Source organism: Leopardus geoffroyi, chromosome A2 (assembly GCF_018350155.1).
Source record: "Leopardus geoffroyi isolate Oge1 chromosome A2, O.geoffroyi_Oge1_pat1.0, whole genome shotgun sequence".
NCBI classification, from domain to species: Eukaryota; Metazoa; Chordata; class Mammalia; order Carnivora; family Felidae; genus Leopardus; species Leopardus geoffroyi.
This window is the reverse complement of record NC_059331.1, coordinates 31,487,420-31,508,251: the sequence shown is the minus strand read 5'-3', so window position 1 is coordinate 31,508,251 and position 20,832 is coordinate 31,487,420. Positions and strand designations below refer to the sequence as shown.

At 42.0% G+C, this 20,832-nt stretch overlaps 1 protein-coding gene across 6 annotated transcripts in view; it reads right to left on the bottom strand.

Annotated features, from left to right (window-relative positions):
• The window catches only part of ATXN7 (ataxin 7), a 142,547-nt gene that overhangs the window by 37,697 nt on the left and 84,018 nt on the right, over positions 1-20,832 (bottom strand). For all 6 annotated transcript variants that reach the window (XM_045493424.1, XM_045493418.1, XM_045493422.1 and 3 more), the window contains one exon: positions 14,468-14,572. In XM_045493424.1, the coding sequence (XP_045349380.1) occupies positions 14,468-14,572 (105 nt within the window). The remainder of the gene's footprint in view (positions 1-14,467; positions 14,573-20,832) is intronic.

The window sequence follows — 20,832 nt, the reverse complement described above, 5'->3', positions numbered from 1 at the left end:
ATTTGGTATTAAGTTCCCAATGATGGCTCATGTTTAAATGTCTAGGTATGGGGACATGGTCACATTTCTTTTCTCTTATGAAAAAAAAACAAAAAACTGAAAGACTATAGACTAAAAAAAGCCTGAGACTAAAATATTATTTTAGTAGAATAATATCCATGCCTTACAGACTAAAAATTATAGGTATCAGAGGTGTTGCGGATGGCGTGCAGCCATCACATTTATTCTGGTGCACAAAGGAGTCCTGAACTGACAAAACTCTTCCATGAATTAGTCTGCGCACAGCAAACACACACACCAGCAGCAGCCAGGGAGGGCAGCGCCTCGAAGGCTTGGGTTCAGGGGGCAGCTAGCCCGCAGTCTCATCACTTCCAGTTGGGCGGCCTTGGCCAAGACACTTGTGTCCCTCAGGGTCGGTGTCCTCTCTGGGGACGTGCTAAGACTGCCTCCTCCTATTGGGCCGTGGTGAGGGGTCAGGAGGTGATGTACATGACACAGGGACTGGCACATCTTCAGTGCTCAATAAATGTTAGCTTTTATGATTGGAATCAAGGAGAAACTGGATGGTGGGCATCATGTGAAGGAACGGGAGAAAGAGATTGCTGCTACAGAAATTAGTGATGTCCCCAGCAAATCTTGGGATTTCCTAAATCAAATCCCTGAGAGGCCGGCAGGTGTCATCTGGTGTTCAGCACAGCAACCAACAAGTTGTTGGCAGTTGGTAAAGGCTGTGCTCCTGTCACTGGAGGTAGCCAGTTCTCCAGTTTACAGGAGCCACAAGTCTCCACTGACTTCACTTCAGTGTCTCAGCAGGCCGGGCAAGTTATAATTGGCCTTAATTGGCACTTACAGGAGCTTTAACATTCCTTACCTGCTGCCAAGGAACACTTGAAAGGGGGAGAAAGTATTTTCAAACTTGGAAATACCAAGCGATTCATTCAGCTGTGGGCTTGGAAGCCTGCTATCCAGAATCAGATTAGCTTCACCAAGAAATGTTGCTATGTTATTATCCAGTGCTCATTAGGTACTCACGCCGGATTAGGAGAGGTGGGAGATGAAGTTTAAATGGGGATAATTCACCTTGGGGGCTAATACCATGCAGCAGCCTTCCTCTGGCTGCCATCATCTGATCTTTCGGTGGACGGCTCTTCAGGGCTCCGCCACACTTCATCCGTGTATCCCTTTTCAACTGTTCAAATTGTTCAAAGGCAGGGAAATAAAGTAAGTATAACCTCATGGCCTGATTTACATAGGCTTTGTGTTAACTACAGTCTGACCTCAGTCCAGTCATTATCTAATACACAAAGTGAACACTGTTAGAAGGTGACCAATCATGCCAAATGCAAGGAGGATAATGAGATCAGAAATAAAACAAACAGATTCTTAAAATCATCAGTCCTGCAATTAAATTCACCCCAAAATGTTATCTTCTAGGAGCCTATACATTTTGCAGAAAGGGATCTCAGCCTAGCTGACCTAGATTTCTCCCAAAGGTAAATTCCAAGCAGGATGAATAGAAATTTCCCACAGATGCCAGGAAAATTGCCTGTGATTGCTTAAATCAATGTATTTTTTTTTTTTAATCATCACTTGTTTTGAAAGATCTCTTGAAATCCTACTATTGTTACATATTACTCAAACTCAGAACATCCATGCTAACCCTGATAGTAAAAAAGTTTGCACTTGTTTCAGAAACTTAGTTCAGAGTTAGATCACAATCAATTACATTTGTGTGTGTGTCTGAAACACTTTAAGACACTTTAGAAAAAGAAACTGAATTTTAGAAACTGAATACTCCTAGTGGTGATATTCTCAAGCACACCTAATAGATATAAAGGATGATAGCCTTTGGGGAAAACAATCTAGTAGCAGCTATTAACAATGCACAGAAGTACCCTTTCTGACCCAGGAATCCCTTCCTGAGACTAATCCCACAGAAACAAAACCACAAATAGGTGAGGACATATGTAGGAGGATGGTTACTGCTCTTTTGTTCATGGAGGCAAAAAGGAGGAAATAAGTGTATGTCCACAGAGGACTTCAATGAGGAAGCTACTGTACAGCCACAACTTAGAATAGTGAGCAACCATTAAATAGGGGCAAATAGTGTTATCATGGCCTGTGAATAAATTCCCACGTGGTATTGCTGAGTAGAAAAGAAGCAGAAGTGTGCATCACAGAATCCATTTTCTGTAAAACTATGACCACAAGTCCTTACTGAGAAAGGATTAGATGGGCCTGCATAAAGTTATTAGCATGAGAAAAATACAGAAGCATGTATATACTAAGTTATGTACTAATAATGTACCAAGTTACATAGATGGTTTAACAGTAGACAGAACACTATTACAGCTGGAAAAGGTGGGTAGGCAGAAAGCCAATGAAATAAGAAAAAAGTAGGCTGAACTGAAAATAGCATATTTGAGATTAATACATTTGTCTATGTCAAAATACATGATGTTTATATATTTAATATATTCATGCATTATTCAAAAACTCCATAAGGAACAAATTTTTGTTCTTAAAAAATGCACTGTGAGAGGAAGAAAAATTTAGACAATGTGAAATTCTGCGATTACATCAAACAAGCATATTCTGATTAGGGCTCCCGTTTCATTTGTTTGGCTGAACAGACTGAGATTCAAGTAGCACAACTAAGCACAGTAAGGATCATGTAGAAAAAAGGCCGGTTAGTCACTCTGGTGAAACAATATTTTAACTTTCTTTTTCTTTTTTTTAATTTATTTTGAGAGAGACAGAGACAGCACAAGTGGGGGAGGGGCAGCAAGAGAGGGAGAGAGGGAATCCCAAGCAGGCTCTGCACTGCTATAGAGCCCGACGAGGGGCCGGAACCCACAAAGCCTTGAGATGATGACCTGAGCCAAAACCAAGAGCCGGATGCCATCCTGGTGCCCCATCAATATTTTAACTTTCTAAAGCTCACTACAAATCTCCAGTATTACGAATTCTAACAATCTTTTAAAAACATCAAGCATAAGAAGCAATAAACAAATTTCATTCCAGAGTTTATTTTTGACTCTAGGAGATTCCAAATCAAGAACTCTATCATGTGTGATTAGGGGCTTATTGACTGTATTTTAACTTTTAAAACTGAGACAGTTACCTTCCCTGATCTTTCTATTTTTTTTTTTAACATTTTTATTTATTTTTTTAGAGACAGAGACAGAGCACGAGCAGGGGAGGGGCAGAGGAAGAGGGAGAGGGAGACACAGAATCTGAAGCAGGCTCCAGGCTCCGAGCTGTCAGCACAGAGCCCGAGGCAGAGCTCGAACCCACAAACCATGAGATCAGGACCTGAGCCCAAGTCGGATGCTTAACCGACTGAGCCACCCAGGTGCCCCTTTCTCTTTATTTTTAAACTTCAAAACACACAAGAGGAAAAGGTATAAAATTTCTTTGAAGTTCTGAGAACTGCTGCCTTAATAGCAAAACGCAGAAGTAAACCCAAAGACTGGGATTTCTATATATACAATGTGAAATGAGGACGGAAAGAGCTAAATTTAGCCACTGCTCCCTTGCCTCAAACCAGTTTGTTTTATGGGCTTGGACTAGCCCGTGCCTGGGAGGAAGTGTCCCAGCCAGGGACACCCAGCCAGGTGTTACAGCATCACGAAGTGATAAAAACTCCCTCTTCTGGTCACATGTAAGACCACAGTTAAACAGGGTGGAAAAAGCAGGTGTGTGTGTATCTTAACTACTAACCATACAAATTAAGTCTCGTGAAATGACTCAGGATAAACATCTTTTAGCAAATATAACTAAAATGTGGCTTTATATCCTGAAATATCAGCTTTAAAATCTGAAGCACAGCCAACCTAATGATTTCTATGCATAGTAGACAAGTCAAGAATAGCACGGGTAAATAGCCAATTTTTATTTATTGATTGATTGACGCTGCTAGAAACTCACATTTTCACTGTCTTATTCTGGTGACACAAATCAGATCTGTTGAAGTAGTTCATTAAATCACCATAATACTAACCTGGAGGGCAGCTCTGACCAGCCTCTGTGTGGAGAATCAATACAGTGAAATAACTGTCAGACATTCCCAAAGAATGTTCTTGAAAGCACTGCCCGTCCTAATGCAACACTGAAAAGCCACATGTCTATCAATAGAGAACTGGTGGCATTAGTTTAAATACACTAGTGAATGGAATAATAGGCAGTCTTTAAAAAGAAAGAAATAATGTAATAAGAATTAACATGAAAAAATAAGATTATTAGGTTAAAAAAGTAAATCTGTAACAAATCTAATGTGGTTGTGTCTGAGGGAAAACAAGAAACATGCAGCCACATAAGTCTAGGAACTAGAAACCTTCCCAGGGTGTATGCCAGACTGCAGCCCTGAAAATATGGAGGAGCTTTATTCATTCTGATTTCATGTTTATCCTCCTCTTTCATACTTTTTTTTTTTTTTTTTACAAGGTATGTTACTACCCTAGTAATGAAAACAAACCAAAATGCATGTGTTTTTGTTTTTTAATCAGTATGTTTTTGTTACCCAAATGAGAACTTGAGAACTCCCCTCCCAGGAAAGTGTACATATCCCCTTCTGTTTCCTGGCCCCTATGCCTAGGTAACTGTTCTATCAAAACAACAACAACAAAAGGAAAATAAATGACCCCAAAGCTTGGTATCTTTGCAATAATTATCTTCAACCCCTACAATATTTAGAAAATGCCTAAAGACTTGAATATAATACATCAAGGTTCTTCATTCAGGTCAGCACACCTCATTAAAAAAGAAAGAAAAAGAAAGCCCACGTACAAACTGAAAGAACAAGCCCCTGCTCCGTAAACTAGGTAAATTCATCCAGCCGCCTGAGCCAAAATTGCCATGAGTCATCCGTCGTCCTGCTTCCCCCATGTTGCTAATCCCCAGACCATGGGCAGACCCCGCTGGCTTTCTACTTCCACACAGACTGCAATTCCAGCCACAGCTTGAAGCCTTTGCCACAGTCTTAATCTGAGCTTTTCCTCCCGACCCAGCTCTCAACTGGACTAGGGCAGAACAGCCTAGCCTATCAACTGGGCTCCCTTCTTCCACTCCTGCCCGTGTCCCACAGAGCAACCATAAATCAGATCAAGTCACTTTCCTGCTCAAAACCCTCCAGCAACTTCGAATCACCTGCATTGTCCAATCCTGAGCCTCTGAGCCCAGGACGACCTGGCCCCAGTCCCCCCTTTATGGAACCTCAACCCAGACCCCTCATTTCCTGACACACTGCTTCTCCACCTCCTCACTGGTCTTCCTGTCATGCCCATCTCAGCATATCTACACTTGCTGTTTTCTCTGTGGTCAACAATGGTCTTCCACATCTTCAAATGGCTGGCTCTTCTTCTCAGTGAGCTTCAATATCAACAACTCAGAGCAGCTTTCTTTGACTAGCCTTATCTAAAGGGTCTTGCCCAGGGGTCATCATTCTCTCTCACATTATTCCCAGCATTTATCACCACATGAAGTAATCTTAGGTTATTTGATTTTGTCTCCACCCTCCCTAACCAGAATATAAGCTGCATGAGAGACACTGTTTTCTTCGTTCAGGGGGAGCCATGCCTACAACAGACATTAGGTAGTCAGTAAGTATTTGTTAAATGCATGAATAATATCACAGCCAACTTATTTATTTTTTTAAAGTAACTGGAAAGGCACACTAATAAAGACAGAGATTTCATTAAGAGGAAAAATCAATACATTTTTGTAAGTATAAGTTTAAATGCTGCTCCTACAAATGGCATAAATACTACTACTTAAAGATACTACTTATTACATAACTGGGGGAAAAAGATAAAATTTATTACCTAGGGACAAACTGGTCCTTTATTTGATGCTACTGAAGTTATATGAAAAGATTAATTAGCACTATTTGGCTTGTGGCAAAGAAAAACTGAATTCACTGCATTTATTTTATATCATGTGATTTTCCGTGACATGAAGTTTAGGTCACATGGTCAACTTCGAATTTCCACGGAGAGTTAAATTAACGTCTACCTTGACATCATTCACATTTTGATGTGCCTGCTCTGGTTAGCTCCCTTCCCTGACTCAGCTCTGACTGCAGGACAAAGGCCTGGCATATGTCTCCCAAGCAAAAGAGTCAAGTATTTTTGGCTCGGCAACAACTTTCAATCTTTATACTGACTACAGAAATAAATATGCCAACCAACTCTCTTTAAAGAAACTACAGAATGTTAGGGGCTGGAACAAAAAGAGGAGGCGCTTGACTCTGGAGAGCTACTACGGATTTAGGATTAAAAAAGTAGAACAGGCCAAAGAGAAATCCAACAACTATGCTAAATCAATTATCTACCTACTACCATTATGTCTTCAAATTACTGAATGCTCTGAGGTAATGGGTTTATGATGCTGACCCAGCTACTCTACGCCACCTTTAAAGTTCTACCTGAGCTAGGACATCTGTCACTAATGATAGCTTTGTGACATGTGGAATTCATTACACCTTCCCTAGATTTTCTTTTAACTCTATACAGCCTTATTACAAGCAAGAGAAATAGATAGGAGTAGCCAGAAAACCTGGCCTGGTACATTTTATCCATGTGAAAGAAATTTAATTTAGGAGTTTTACTTGTAAACTGGGAATAGAACTATCCACTCGATGGGCCTCAAAGAACAGGAAATGAGACAATACATGTAAAAATGCTTACTGAATCATCAAAGTGCTATTAAAAATCATCATTAATCTGTGGACTTTTAGGTGAATGGCAATCCTAAAAAGATTCACTATCACTAAAAGTTTCAAAGTAGAAACAGGCCCAGATTATAAAAATGCAGTGACCAAATTTAGCTGGCACACTGGAGCGAACAGGGAAGCATTTTTTCTTCATACAAAAACAAAGTTACTCAACAGCCAAATAGAACAACTCATTGAAAATACCCGAAACTGTTACTTTCCATCAGATGGCAAAAGGGGAGGGGTGTTCTTTATTAAACAGCAAAACCTCTGCTTTGTGATGTAGATTCATTGAATTACGTGACAGCAATCACTGGTCACAACTATTTTAAGTGGTGTCAACAACGGGAATCAGCATTTATGCCAGAACCAGCCCATCAGATCTCATAGACTAAGACTCATTTTGCTCTTATACTAACATTCTTTGAAATCAATTAAATTAGCTCAAAAATGCAGGAGTCATTTCAACTTACTGATCTTCTGATGAAAATGACATTTTTGAAAAATATAATTTATGCTGGCATCTAAAAGAATCCAAACCACCTCAGTGCACTTCAAGGAACATTAAATCCAAGCAATGTGTGGGGCTGTTAATTTTGCAGGATCGTAATATCTGCAAGTAGAGAGGGCTGCAAGATCACCGCAGTGTTTCTGCTAGCTCTGCTTATACCAAGTTCTGAAAAACCCAGACTGATGATATGCCACCCACTCTCCCTGCCCCCACGCCCATCTATGAACAGAGGTCTGGGACGGACAGATGTTTCACACTGAGGACCAGACTCACGTTCCACTCACAGTGACTGGCAGGGGTTCAGTACGTTATCAATACATAAAAGACCAAGGGTATTTGTCCTCTGTGATCCTTCTGCAGATCAAAATGTGAGTGGAGAATTCTGCTTCCTAGGCATGATAAATCCTACCGCTAGGGTTGGTTGGCCTCAGTGGACAGCTCCTTAACCACCAGAGGAAATCAAATCCAATAGCTTGAGCTGGTGTTTCCTAAAACATGGAGCAGGTATCACTCCCCAACATTCACAACCTTAAAGCTCAAGTGACAACTTACTCCTTTCTCTGCATCTCTTTCAGTTCTTCTGATAACATCACAACTACTGTGTGGATAACACTTGCCTAAACTGTGCTAGTCTTAGTCTCCCCTTCCACAAAGGGAGCAGGCCTCAGAGCTGGCACCGGCAAGAACAGTAAAAAAAGAATTTAATCATCTTTTCCCTGTATTTATTTTTACGCCTTGCATGTATGGCAAACAACACTAGTCTTCCTGTTGATGATTGTGGTAAGGTTTTGTTTGCAACGGACTGACTTTAAATAGAAATGGTTTGATTTAAAGAAAAATACTAAATGGAATTATGTAAGCGAATCATAAACATTGAACCCGGTTGATTAAAATCAAAGGAAGGTGGCAGAGGCACATGTGACTATGAGGCCTTGCTCAGGGACCGAGGGCTGAGCCAAAAGGTGAACAAACGGGTCAACGTAACTAACCTGGGGCAAAATACTTCAACAGCTGACAATGCAAGCAGGGTTTCAACTTATTACAGATTCTAACTGTGGCATCTGCCCAAGCCGAATGAACAGCACTCGTTTACTTCACCTAGGTAAGATCAGCTCATGTCTGCTTTACAAAAGACAGGGTGGGAGGAACCGAGGTATTCGTTGGAAGCAAACTCCAAGAGGAGCAGCAGAGAAGCCCAAGCACACAGCGTGTCACAATCACATGGGACGTTCTTCCAACACAGAACCCCAAAGGCACCCCAAAAGTCATCAGCTGATCCTATCTGTTCAGACCCATAGCCAGTGGATATAAACAGGACTACACATTCTATACTATTCAGTAGCCAGCTTAGGACCAACACACTGATTATGGAGACTCCCGACTTGGTAAACAAGCTCAAAAGAAGGGTGCTTCTGGCCACAGGGAACATCACCATCTCAGCCCTCCTTCCTAAAGTTTTGGAGGCAATTAGCAGGACGTTTCCAGCATGTAACACAAAGTTAAAAACCAGTTTTAAAAAACCAGGGGCCTCCTTTCATGCCATCCTTGCTAGACTCAACAAACTTTGGAGTGCCCGTCTGCGTCAGTCACTGTGCCAGGCACCAGGAATACACAGCCACAACTCCTGACAGGGGGGAGGGATCTGCCGTTATCCCAATGCACCCCAGCCAGCCTGTGGGTCAGACTCGGGTCTCAGGAGTGGTTTAGAATGCAGATTCCTAAGTCCTATCCCTGAGATTCCCATCTAGCTGGTCAGAATGGTTCTCAGGATGCTGCCCTTTTAGAAAGCTCCCCTTCGATTTGGATGCACAGCAGGTTTGGGATCCAAGGATTCAAATTATACTTTTAAATCTGAAATTAACAGTAAGGAACATCTTGCTCTCAAAAATAATGAGTAACTTAAGAAAAATATGAAGTATCTTGGACTACTTCAAAACATTAAAACATTGGGGCGCCTGGGTGGCGGAGTCGGTTGGGCACCCGACTTCAGCCAGGTCATGATCTCGCAGTCCGTGAGTTCGAGCCCCGCGTCAGGCTCTGGGCTGATGGCTCAGAGCCTGGAGCCTGTTTCCGATTCTGTGTCTCCCTCTCTCTCTGCCCCTCCCCCGTTCATGCTCTCTCTCTGTCCCAAAAATAAATAAACGTTGAAAAAAAAAAATTAAAAAAAAAAAAACAAAACATTAAAACATCAAGAAAGTATATGGTATTACTACACAGCTTCCAAGAAAGAAAGCAATGTATACTACGAAAGCAAACAGACCTGCAAGCAACTGGAAATGCCAAAATGACACTACCATCATTCACCATCACTGTTCACATGGAAATCCTGGTTAACCGTTAGCTCCAAAAAAGGCAGTTCGGCTAGCAAGAAAGTAGACTGTCTCTTACTACTATGGATAAATAAGCTTCTCACCAGTTCCCAAGAACATTACCACCAACAGGAACTAATTTACAAGCCTTGTTGCTATTGTAGCTTTCTTCTCTCCCCTGGCAGCCATGCTCTTAAAGGAAATGCCTGTTTGATTTTGTAGCAACTGCTCACTTGTTCATACAAGTCACAGATGACTACTACTAACACCTTAATTCACAGAAGACTGCCCACACATTTTCATCAACTTCACTAAAAGATAAGAAAACAGAATCCCTCCATTGGCAGCTATGGATTCTTCCAAATACCTAATAAACAGACTACAATGGCCACAGGGAAGGATCTTGAATTTGAAAACTATTTTTGGTGTTAACACATAAGAATGGGCCTTTTAGAATTCTAACAAAAGACCACACGGGTTCCAAAAAACCCTTTTTCCTGTTACAACCCCTACGCCCAAAGACAGAAGACACTGGCCACAGTGAAAATGTTTCTTGGTACTAGGGCACTGCCCACCTCTCCTTCTCTCCAGGTGAGTGGGGGTGTCAGTCCCAAACTACTCAAGGGTCATCACATGGTGCCTCCCTCAACTTCATGCAGTTGTTCCTAACCCTACACACCCACGCAGGGCCAAACCTCCCGTTTATTCTCCATTAGCCTTCTCCCTGGTGCTGTCTCAGAACTCCTTCAACATTTCCCAGCTGAATCCCTCTCTCAGAACACTTGGGTCCCATCTTTTTGCCAGGGACTCTTCTCTCTTACAGTTTTAATATTTCCCTTGCCACTAGACGGACCAAGGTCCACCACCCAGTGGCTTTATCAGTCCCACCCCTTGCCTGTCCACATAAGACTTTTGAGTCTATGAACCTTGCATTCGTATTTTCTCATTTACATGTTTGAAATGACCACCCTTCCTTTCTCCTTCAACAAGTATCTTATCAAAAGATACTTGGTGCACTAGACACTGTTAGAGAAAAAGGGTAGAAATATGATTTTATGACACTCCTTCATGCCCTGTCCCCAATATACTGACATTTAAAAAAATTTTTTTTTAACATTTTATTTATTTTCGAGACAGAGAGAATAATTTTTTTTTAACATTTTATTTATTTTCGAGACAGAGAGAGACAGAGCGTGAGCAGGGGACGGGAAGGGCAGAGAGCGAGACACAGAATCCAAAGGAGGCTCCAGGCTCTGAGCTGTCAGCACGGAGCCCAACGCGGGGCTTGAACTCACAAACCGTGAGATCACGACCTGAGCTGAAGTCAGATGCTTAACCGACTGAGCCACCCAGACACCCCAATATATTGACGTTCATTTTTAAAAAAATTTTTTTTTTTTAACGTTTATTTATTCTTGAGACAGAGACAGAGCATGAACGGGGGAGGGTCAGAGAGAAGGAGACACAGAATCTGAAACAGGCCCCAGGCTCTGAGCTGTCAGCCCAGAGCCCGACGCGGGGCTCGAACTCACGGACTGCGAGATCATGACCTGAGTCGAAGTCAGCCGCCCAACCGACTAAGCCACCCAGGCGCCCCTCAATATATTGACATTCTTAAAGAGAGAGTGAGATCAAGAATATCATCTCCAGGCAGGGTGCCTGGGTGGCTCAGTCGGTTAAGTGTCTGACTTCAGCTCAGGTCACAATCTCACAAGTCTTGGGTTTGAGCCCCACATTGGGCTCTGTGCCGACAGCTCAGAGCCTGGAGCCTGCTTCAGGTTCTGTCTCTCCCTCTTTCTGCCCCTCCCCCACACCCGTGCTCAGTCGCTCACTCTCTCTCTCAAAAATAAACATTAAAAAAAGAAAAAGAGGGGCGCCTGGGTGGCTCAGTCGGTTAAGCGTCCGACTTCAGCTCAGGTCATGATCTCGTGGTCCGTGAGTTCGAGCCCCGCGTCGGGCTCTATGCTGACCACCCAGAGCCTGGAGCCTGTTTCGGATTGTGTGTCTCCCTCTCTCTCTGACCCTCCCCCATTCATGCTCTGTCTCTGTCTCAAAAATAAATAAAAGTTAAAAAAAAAAAATTAAAAAAAAAAGAAAAAAGAAAAAAGAAAAAAGAAAAAGAAAAAGAAAAAGAAAAAGAAAAAGAGAAAGAAAATCATCTCCATAAGATGTGCTGGAACAACTGTGTGCAGTGCCTCTGGAAGAGGGGACCAAGAGGGACCCTTTCTAGCTAAGGAAGTCCTGGCAGAGGTAACACCTTTAAGTGGGCCTCGAGCCAAGCCAGCTGTTTTCATACTCCCATTTCCTCTCTCACTCCCTTTCAATCCACTTTGCCCACCAATCCTCCCTGGAGGATCATGAAGTCACATCACTCTGGTGCTAGAAAAACCTGCAGCAGGTCTGCACCGAGGCCAGGGGTGTCTAATGGATGGGCACTGGGGCTCTCTGAGCGCGTCCCAGCCTGTCTCTGCACACTACTCACCCACACGTGGCTCCATCAGCTCCGGCTGATGGAGACTCCTTGCAGTACATCCCAGACAGCGGGCAATCTCCTGCCTCTGCGCCTGCTCACATCACGGCTACTGCCAACCTGGGGCCACCAAGTATGGCCGTTCAGCGTACAGATTGTGAAGTTGTATGTGGCAGCCCTATCTATCCCCATCGAAACACTTCCCATTTTAGGGGATTATAGGTGATTTTTTAAAAACGATTTTCTGCATCTTTCACAACGGACATGTATCACACACCTAAAAACTGAGGAAAAACATTTGTGCACATGTGACAACAGATCCACTCTACTCTTCAGAATACCCTAACCAGAAGGCAATTTTCTCTAAGAAGCTTTCTCGTTGAGAAGCAATCTGTGTTCCTCCTTATTCTTAAGACCTTGCACCGTTTTTTTGACTTTAGACACAAACATTTCTAAATCCACAGCTGTACTTTTATCTCTCTCTCATATCAGGCACTGTATGAGGGGCTTTACCTATGTTGTTTCATTTAATCCCGAGAACCTATGAGGTTGCTATTACCATTCCGACACTACAACAAAGGAAGCTGAGGTTGGAAAATCTGCACAAGGCAAAACAACCAACTTAGGCTTCTTCCAAGTTTGCCTTTTAATTTTTTTTTAACGTTTATTCAGTTTTTGAGAGAAAGAGCCCGAGCAGGGGGAGACACAGAATCCGAAGCAGGCTCCAGGCTTCGAGCAGTCAGCACAGAGCCCGACGCGGGGCTCGAACTCACAAACCATGAGGTCGTGACCTGAGCCAAAGTTGGACGCTCAACCGAGCCACCCAGGCGCCCCCCAAGTTTAAATTTAAATCCAGTCTAGTTTGGCTTCAAAATCCTTAACTCCAAAATATGTGGCAATTGACTAACTGCCTTTTCTAATACTAACCTCCACAAGTCTTCATCAGGAAGATAATATCTTATTCATCTTTGTACTCACTCTAGTGCTCACCCCAGGGCTTCTACTCAGAATCAGAAATTCAAAAAAACCTTTGTATGATTACATAAAAAAATTTATTCCTTGGGGGGAAAAATGGTGGGATGTGGATATGATGGTGTGACTCTTATAACAACGACTGTCCCAACAGCAAGCCATGTAGGTGCTAGCTTTAAAATGCCTTTCAATGCCATGCTGTCTTCCCCAGCTCTATTTCCACACCTTAGTCTTAGTCTATTATCATGTCTTACCTTTGAACTATTTTCCCTGCTTCTCCCCTTCTACAATTTATTCACACCAAATTAACCAGTGTGGAGGGCCTGTGTTACATCCTTACACAGGAAAGCCCTAGAGTGCCCCCCAAGGGTCTTCTGACTCTGGCCTCCAAGGCTGTGCACGATCAGGGTCCCTGCCCACAAGGGCAAACTTCTCTAGTGTGTACTTACCTTCACTGACCTCCCTCCACCTACAGTGAGCTTCTTTCAGTCTGTACCTCAGCTCGTCCCTCTGTATAAGAATGCTTTAATTCCCAAATGCCACGCTGGTGGCTCTGTCCCATCACTTAAAGCTCAAGTCACCAGGGTCACCTCCCCAGAAGCTTTACTTAAACACTATCTACAGGGGATCTCATTATTATTGTGTCTCAAGCTCATATCTGTAGTAATAAGGACAATGAGGAAACAACTTAAAGTTATTTAAAAAGTATGTCTAGCTAATTTTGCTGGTCTCATAAGCTAAATTATAAACCCCATGGACATAAGAATCATATTATACATCAAAGTGCCTGAAACAAGGTGGTCATTCAAATACTTCTGAGCTGTTATTGAATCCAACTGGGTAAAAAACTACATCTTCTCATTAAATTTTTTTCTACTGTAAGCACTTCAGGTGGCATTATGACAAAGCAAAACCATCTTATCTGGATTGTTCCATGATTAAACACCCAGACAGCAGGCATGGAGTCTTGAAGCCCAGGGATGGCTCAGGGGTTCATGAAATCCCTCAAGTCGCAATGCTTCATTTCATTCTAAGTACGTGTGCATTTTAATGGATAAGATGTGATAGCTTCCTCACATTCACAGATTAGAACACGATGTCACGCTGTATTTAGAATTATTGAACTTGGAAGTTTCAAAATCACATTTCACTTTAGAAAGGCATGTATCCATACTATGTATATGTATATCAAATTTTACCAGCCAGTGAATTCACAACCATGAGGTGAGGTCTAGAAGGAAATAAACCTTTCACTATACGGACTCAATATTTCAAAAGAGTTTTCATAAAATACATTATTCCTTGTCCAATTTCAATAAAATTCAGAAAATACCCAACATCTGAGAGACATTAACCCATTCGATGAATCAGAAAGCCTACTTCTTGACAGAGGGAGGGATATTATACTGTATCCATGCTGTCACTGGCCTTCAGTTTAATCCTGCTTTACCTTTTACCCTCTCGTAATGATTTTTAAATGGTTAAGCACTTACCATAATGTGATTGAAATGCCTGCGGTTTGACAACCTGATTACAGTCGTTACACACCACCAAGTAGAAATCATCGTGGGCTGGACAGAGACCAAATATTGGCATGTCTGCAACAAAGAAGAGAGCATCACTCACTCATCTGGTTCTGATTAATAGGAATCCATTTGGGGCAGCAGTACATTCTAAAGGAGCTGCCTTAAGATGAAGCGTAGCAGTACAAGCGTTACTGCAGTAACATTTAAAAATACCTGATGTGGCACCGTGACTATTAAGAGAGAAATCAAATCAGACTTACAGAAACACTGTCCAGAGAGCTCAAATAAAAGGCACCAAAAGTCATCAGTCTGAGGCGAAAGAGACAAATCTACTAAAATGCAAACAAATAATACATTCATAAAATAAAGCAACTTTACGTGAACTCGACCAAGGATTATGGGGAAGAATCTGCAACCACATAAAATGCTTAACGATTCACAAAGCTCTATCATCTAATGGTTTTATTTGTTTAACTATGCATTCTATTCCAGCCATCTGGTCTCTGAGTTCCATGGAACAGTTAAGAAAGGAAGCAGAGGCTTCGCTGAAGAGTAAAACTGCTGGTTTGGTCAGAGTATAATACAAAGAAAATTATTTTTATACTCTTTTTTCAGGTCACAAGAACCTCTAGTCCTTTCACTTACATACTGATGCTCCCGGACACATGGAACTTGTGTACAAACACAGCATTTCATATATTAATCTCAGTTCATTTACTAGAATAAGGCAAGATACAAGTTGGATTTTTTTTTTTTTTTACAGTTAAGTACTTAATTAAAACACAAACGTGAAACTAAACTATCTGCATAAACACAAAAACTGAAAGTGACTTGATATCTGGTAATTTATATATGTGTGTGTGTGTGTATGTACATACACATATATACATATATACACCTATATATACATACACATACCTATATGTACATATACACGCATATACATATATACACATATATATGTATATACATATTTTTTAGTTATTTTTGACAGAGAGGGAGCGAGCAAGCACGCAAGTAGGGGAGGGGCAGAGAGAGAATCCCAAGAAGGTTCCACACTATCAGTACAGAGCCCGATGCAGGGCTCAAACTCGAGAACCATGAGATCATGGCCTGAGCAGAAGTCAGATGCTTAACTGACTGAGCCACCCAGGTACCCCAGACATCTGGTAATACATGGCTAACTAAAGTGTCATAACCATGAATCGTTACTTATTAACAACAATCTAGGTAGGGAATAGCGCTAACATTTCAGATCGAGAATCTAATCTCTTAAGTATTTCAAAATTGGCAATTTTAGGGGTGCCCGGCTGGCTCAGTCAGTAGAACGTGGGCCTCTTGATCTCAGAGTTGTGAGTTTGAGCCCCATGTTGGCCAAAGAGATTACTTAAAAGAAGACAACTGGTGATTTTAAACAGGTTTTTTACACTATTTAGAATATTTGCAATGAATGGATTAATTAGCACATTTCAAAATTAGGCAAATAGTTTAGGAGACCAAATACCAAGTTTAAAGGGGGGAAAAAGATCCATTATCTAATTAGCATCTGTTTTCCTTCCTGTAAGATTGAACTTCACACTTCCTCCAGCTTGGGTGATCTTGGTAGCTTTACAGGAAAATGCCCTGAGGAGATGTAAAGTGATCATAGTCTCACAAGTATCAAATTACTGACCTAATATCTATACGTAAGGATATAGCTCAGATTTTCTTAAGACAGTTTCTATTACACTAAACTGCACAGACAGCTATAAATCTGAAATATACCAGGGACCAACAAGATTCTGGGATGCGGTGGCAGCACTGAGCAGTTTCTAGGTGCTATTATCTCATTCTTTTCTCACAACTGTCTAGGTAGATACCATTACAACCCCACTCTAAAAAACGAGGAAACTGATTCACAGGGAGATGAAGTACTTCGCCTACGTCAATAGCTGGGATTCCATTCTGACTCATAACAATGGCTTGGATTTAGTCCCTTGAAGATCAGAGGAACGTGATTTCTAGAAATTCCTTCCAGTTTCCACCTCCAATAAGTTGGAATGTCAGAGCTGAACACCTTTGATAGACTGATAATGTAAGAAGCTTCTAGTAGACTACTGACTTCTGTGACTAAGCTTAATAATTTAATGAAAAATAAAAACCAAACAATGTGCTATTTTCCTTGAAAGCATGCCCACATTGAGTTAAAAATAGTACATGTGGGAGAAAAGGAAAGGTTATATCCATGCAATGATCAACATATAATAAGCCATTTTCCATGGCTACAATTTCTTGACATGACATTTCATTTAAAAATAAAATTATGTATTTTAAGTACTTTTCTTAAGTTCCACGTACCCCTGTGCTACATGCCTCCAATACAGGACAAATTAAAGAAAATCTGAATTACAGAACTAATATGGCATTCATAATTTATAGTGTGAAATGTCTATAAATATCAAATCAACAGTTTCATTAATGAAATTCGCTCATTTAGTTTTATTAATTAAAACAGTAGTTAAAACAGCATTAAGTCAAATGGTCTCAGTTTAGAGTTAGGCGTGCTGGTTTGTGTGGCTTCCCACAGCACTCAATGTCAAGCAATGCTGTTTCAAATATATCACTTTGCCAGATACCAGATACTTCTGGGAACTAGCCCCCCTACCCTTTATAAATAAAGCCATTTTTACAAATTAAAACCTGTGCCAATCTTTTCAAGTAGTAACAATTCAACTGGCCACAATAGTGTTTATATAGGAAACTGTTTTTACTCTGATTCCTTTGATCCTGTTGTGAGACTTGGAAACACTAGTAAAATTAAGAAGGCAGGGGTCATTCTGTAAGGGACCAGGAATCTGTACTTGTGTAAAAACTTTAATTTCCTCAATAACTTAAGATCATTTGCAATCGATGATGACAGTAATCATGATCAACAGTTGGCCTTTACTGAGAGACTGCTATTTGACAAGCCCTGGCACATGTAAGCACTTATTACATGGTTTATCCTACAATATAATCCTCACTTTACTGAAGGCGATATCAACTTGTCTATTGTCACCCAGCAAAAAAGCGCAAGCAGGACTCAAACTCAAGTGTACTCTCTCTGTGAGCTCAGAATATCTCACCAGCTACCTCATCACACTCCCTAAAATTTGCACTCGTGTGTGCACGTGTGCCATGAGCGCATGCACACACATGCACACATAATCCCCATGGAAAGAAACATGGTATACTTAAATCCAGTTCATGCTACCCTAAGAAATCAAATTCCTGTTACGAAAATCTAAAGCAACTTTAATTTTAGCTTTCTAAATTCTTTACTTTCAGATATCCATATTTGGAAAGTAAGCCAGAAGACACAAAATAATTTAAATAAAATGTCTCCAGGAGTAAAAAAAAAAAAAAAAAAAAAGGAGTTCTATATCCCTTTTCTGCACTGGAACATTCCAGAGGCCTTAGCAACAGGAACAGAATGTGGAATGTTGTGGCAACAGAGAAAATGAAATAATTTTTGTGAGAGACAGTATGTATGTTTCTGATTTTTTTTAAAGCATAAATTTATAATGAGCCCATCTACAAATTAACATATAAAACTTGCCCAAATGCAGAAAGGAAAAAGATTGATTTATATCAAAATATGAAAAAGAATTGATAAGCTACTATCAACTACTTAGCTACTATTGAGTTTTTTTTTTTTTTTTAAGTTTCTTTATCTTTATATTGAGAGAGAGAGAGAGAACAGGGGAGGAGGAGAGAGGAACACAAGAGAGAACCCCAAGCAGGCTCTTCACTGTCAACGCGGAGCCCGACACAGGACTCGAACCCATGGACTGTGAATTCATGATCTGAGCCAAAATCAAGAGCTGAATGTTCAACTAACTACACCACCCGGGTGCCCCACCACTGAGTTTTTTTTAAAGTTTGTAAAATACACTGCAAACATACAACTTATACCATTATATACTTCAAAATAACGTAGTTTTAAAATCATACCTGGCTCCATGGACTCTGACTAGTTTGAAAGAATACATTTTTTGTGTGTAGGCCCTAAATCTTTCTCAGGATTCAGATCACTCCAATCTTCCAATTAGCACGTAGACCAATACCCACATCTAGGCCATCATGTACTTTGGAGACCCCAGGCCAGCATACTAGGAAGGACTGGGTTTAAGTACATGGACACATGGGCACGTGTGCAGATCTCCACAGGCAAATGTAGAATGAAGGCTCTCTGCCTGAAATCAGACCCTAAACAGGAGGGAATGTGTTCGGTTACTTTCCTGCTACTCTCCCCGTTTTGAGGACTGAGTCCGACAGCAGAACTCGTGTACTGTGACAAAGTGTTTCACCTTCGCAGTACCCTGGGTGTCTCCCTTCTCCCATGCTCCCCAACTTCTACATACCAATGACTTCCACATTTCCATCTCTAGCCCAGATGGCTCCTGAGCTCTGTCTAGACTCATATATCCAACTGCTACTAGACGCCGCCATCTGGATGGCTTATACACATCTCAAATGGAATAAGCATGGTCAAGAGAACTCCACTTTCCACCCTGCCCTTTTCCCACCCCCAAAACCTTCCCCCTCTTCAGTAAATGACACCATTTATCTCCTTGAGTGCTCCAACTGAAAACCCAGATGTCATCTCTGACTCCTCCTTTCCTCATCACATCCAGGCCACCAGCCTGTCTGGTTGGCTCTACTCTAAAACCTCCATCCACTTCCCTCCATTATCTAAGACCACTGCTACAGAGCCTACCACCAGCACCTTTCTGACAGACTGTGGAAAAAGTCTTATCTACTAGGTGGTCTACAGTCACTTCCACACGGCTGCCAAAGCAGTTCTGTGAAGTCCTCCAACAGATCACATCACTACCATTAGCATGTCTCCAGGGGCCTCCCACTCCTTTAGGAATAAAATCTCAGCCCTTACCACAGCCTCCAGGGCCCTGCCGGATGTTCCTCCACTTCCCTCTCACTTTCTGTTCCCTTATTCCCTCCTTGCTCCTCTCTCCTTGGCTCACTCTGCTTCGAGCACACTGTCTTCCCTTTTCTCCTTAGACCCAGAAAGCTATTCTCAGCTAGGTTCTGCCCTTCGTCCTAAGATGCCTAGTACATTCATTCACACACTAGCAGGTCTGGCTCAAAGCTCTTCTCTTCAAAGGGCTTCCCCTTCCCCAATTAGTTACGCTCTATCACAGGTATTGTATGTAAGCAGAGTGGCAAACACAGAAGACCACTCCCTATCATTCTGGGCAAGTTCTATAACCTCTTTGAACTTCAGTTCCTTCTTGTGTCATACATATGGTAATGATAAACAGTACCTAATTCACTGGTCACTAGGCACTTCACAGGGTTGGAAGATTAAGAGAACATAGGGAAAACCCTAGAATGCCACAGAAAGTGCTCACACAACAACCTCCACCCAAGCCTGTGAGACAGTGGTCATGCACCCACACTATTGCTCAGGAAACCAAGACACACAGACATTAAGATTTTACAAGCTAGTAAGTGGCAGAGTTGACATTTGTTTTGGTTTTTGTTTGTGTGTTTGTTTAAGGAGGCTTCACACCCAATGCAGAGTCCAACCTGGGGCTTGAACTCACGACCCTGAGATGGAGACCTGAGCTGAGATCAAGAATGGTTTGTTTAACCAACTGAGCCACCCAGGTGCCCCGAACCAGCTCTGCAGGGCTCACAAGCCCAGGAAACTCCCAACATTCTTCTAGAAACACTGCCTAAATCTGCCTCCTCCATGCCACCCTACTGCCCCTGCCCCTGGTAGTGGCCTCCACACACCAGGACAGACTTCCTACCAAACCCAGCGTTTCTTCCCTTTACAGCCTCCTCCACCCTACTGCCAAAGTCACAGGCCTATAAAGAAATAACACCACTCCTCTCCTTGAAGACCTCTGCTGGCTCCAAGGCAGGGCTCAGATCCCTGACCCACCTCTTTGCAAGCAAGGCCCCTATCACTCTGGTTTTCCCATCTCTCTGGTGTGAGTCAACCTGCTCCAGTCTCAAGACTGCATGGCCTTCTCAGAGCCTGCCTTATACTCCCACAATCCTATCTTTTGGCCAGAACAGTTCCGGTAGCCTGGAAAACTTTCCCCTCTTCTTCCTGGAACTCCCGCCTTTTCATAAGAACCCGTTCCACCGCTCTCTCTGCTGTGCTCTTCCTCATACCATTCATTTTCCCATCGTAGTCCTTCACTCACTGATTGATGAATGGTCATTTATAGGCAGACACCTCTGTAGCCCTGCCTGACAGCTGACTCCTTGCCTTCCCTAGCACAGATCCTGAGAAGCAAGCTCTCGCTGTGTGTTTGTGAAGTCATGACTGGCACTTGGAA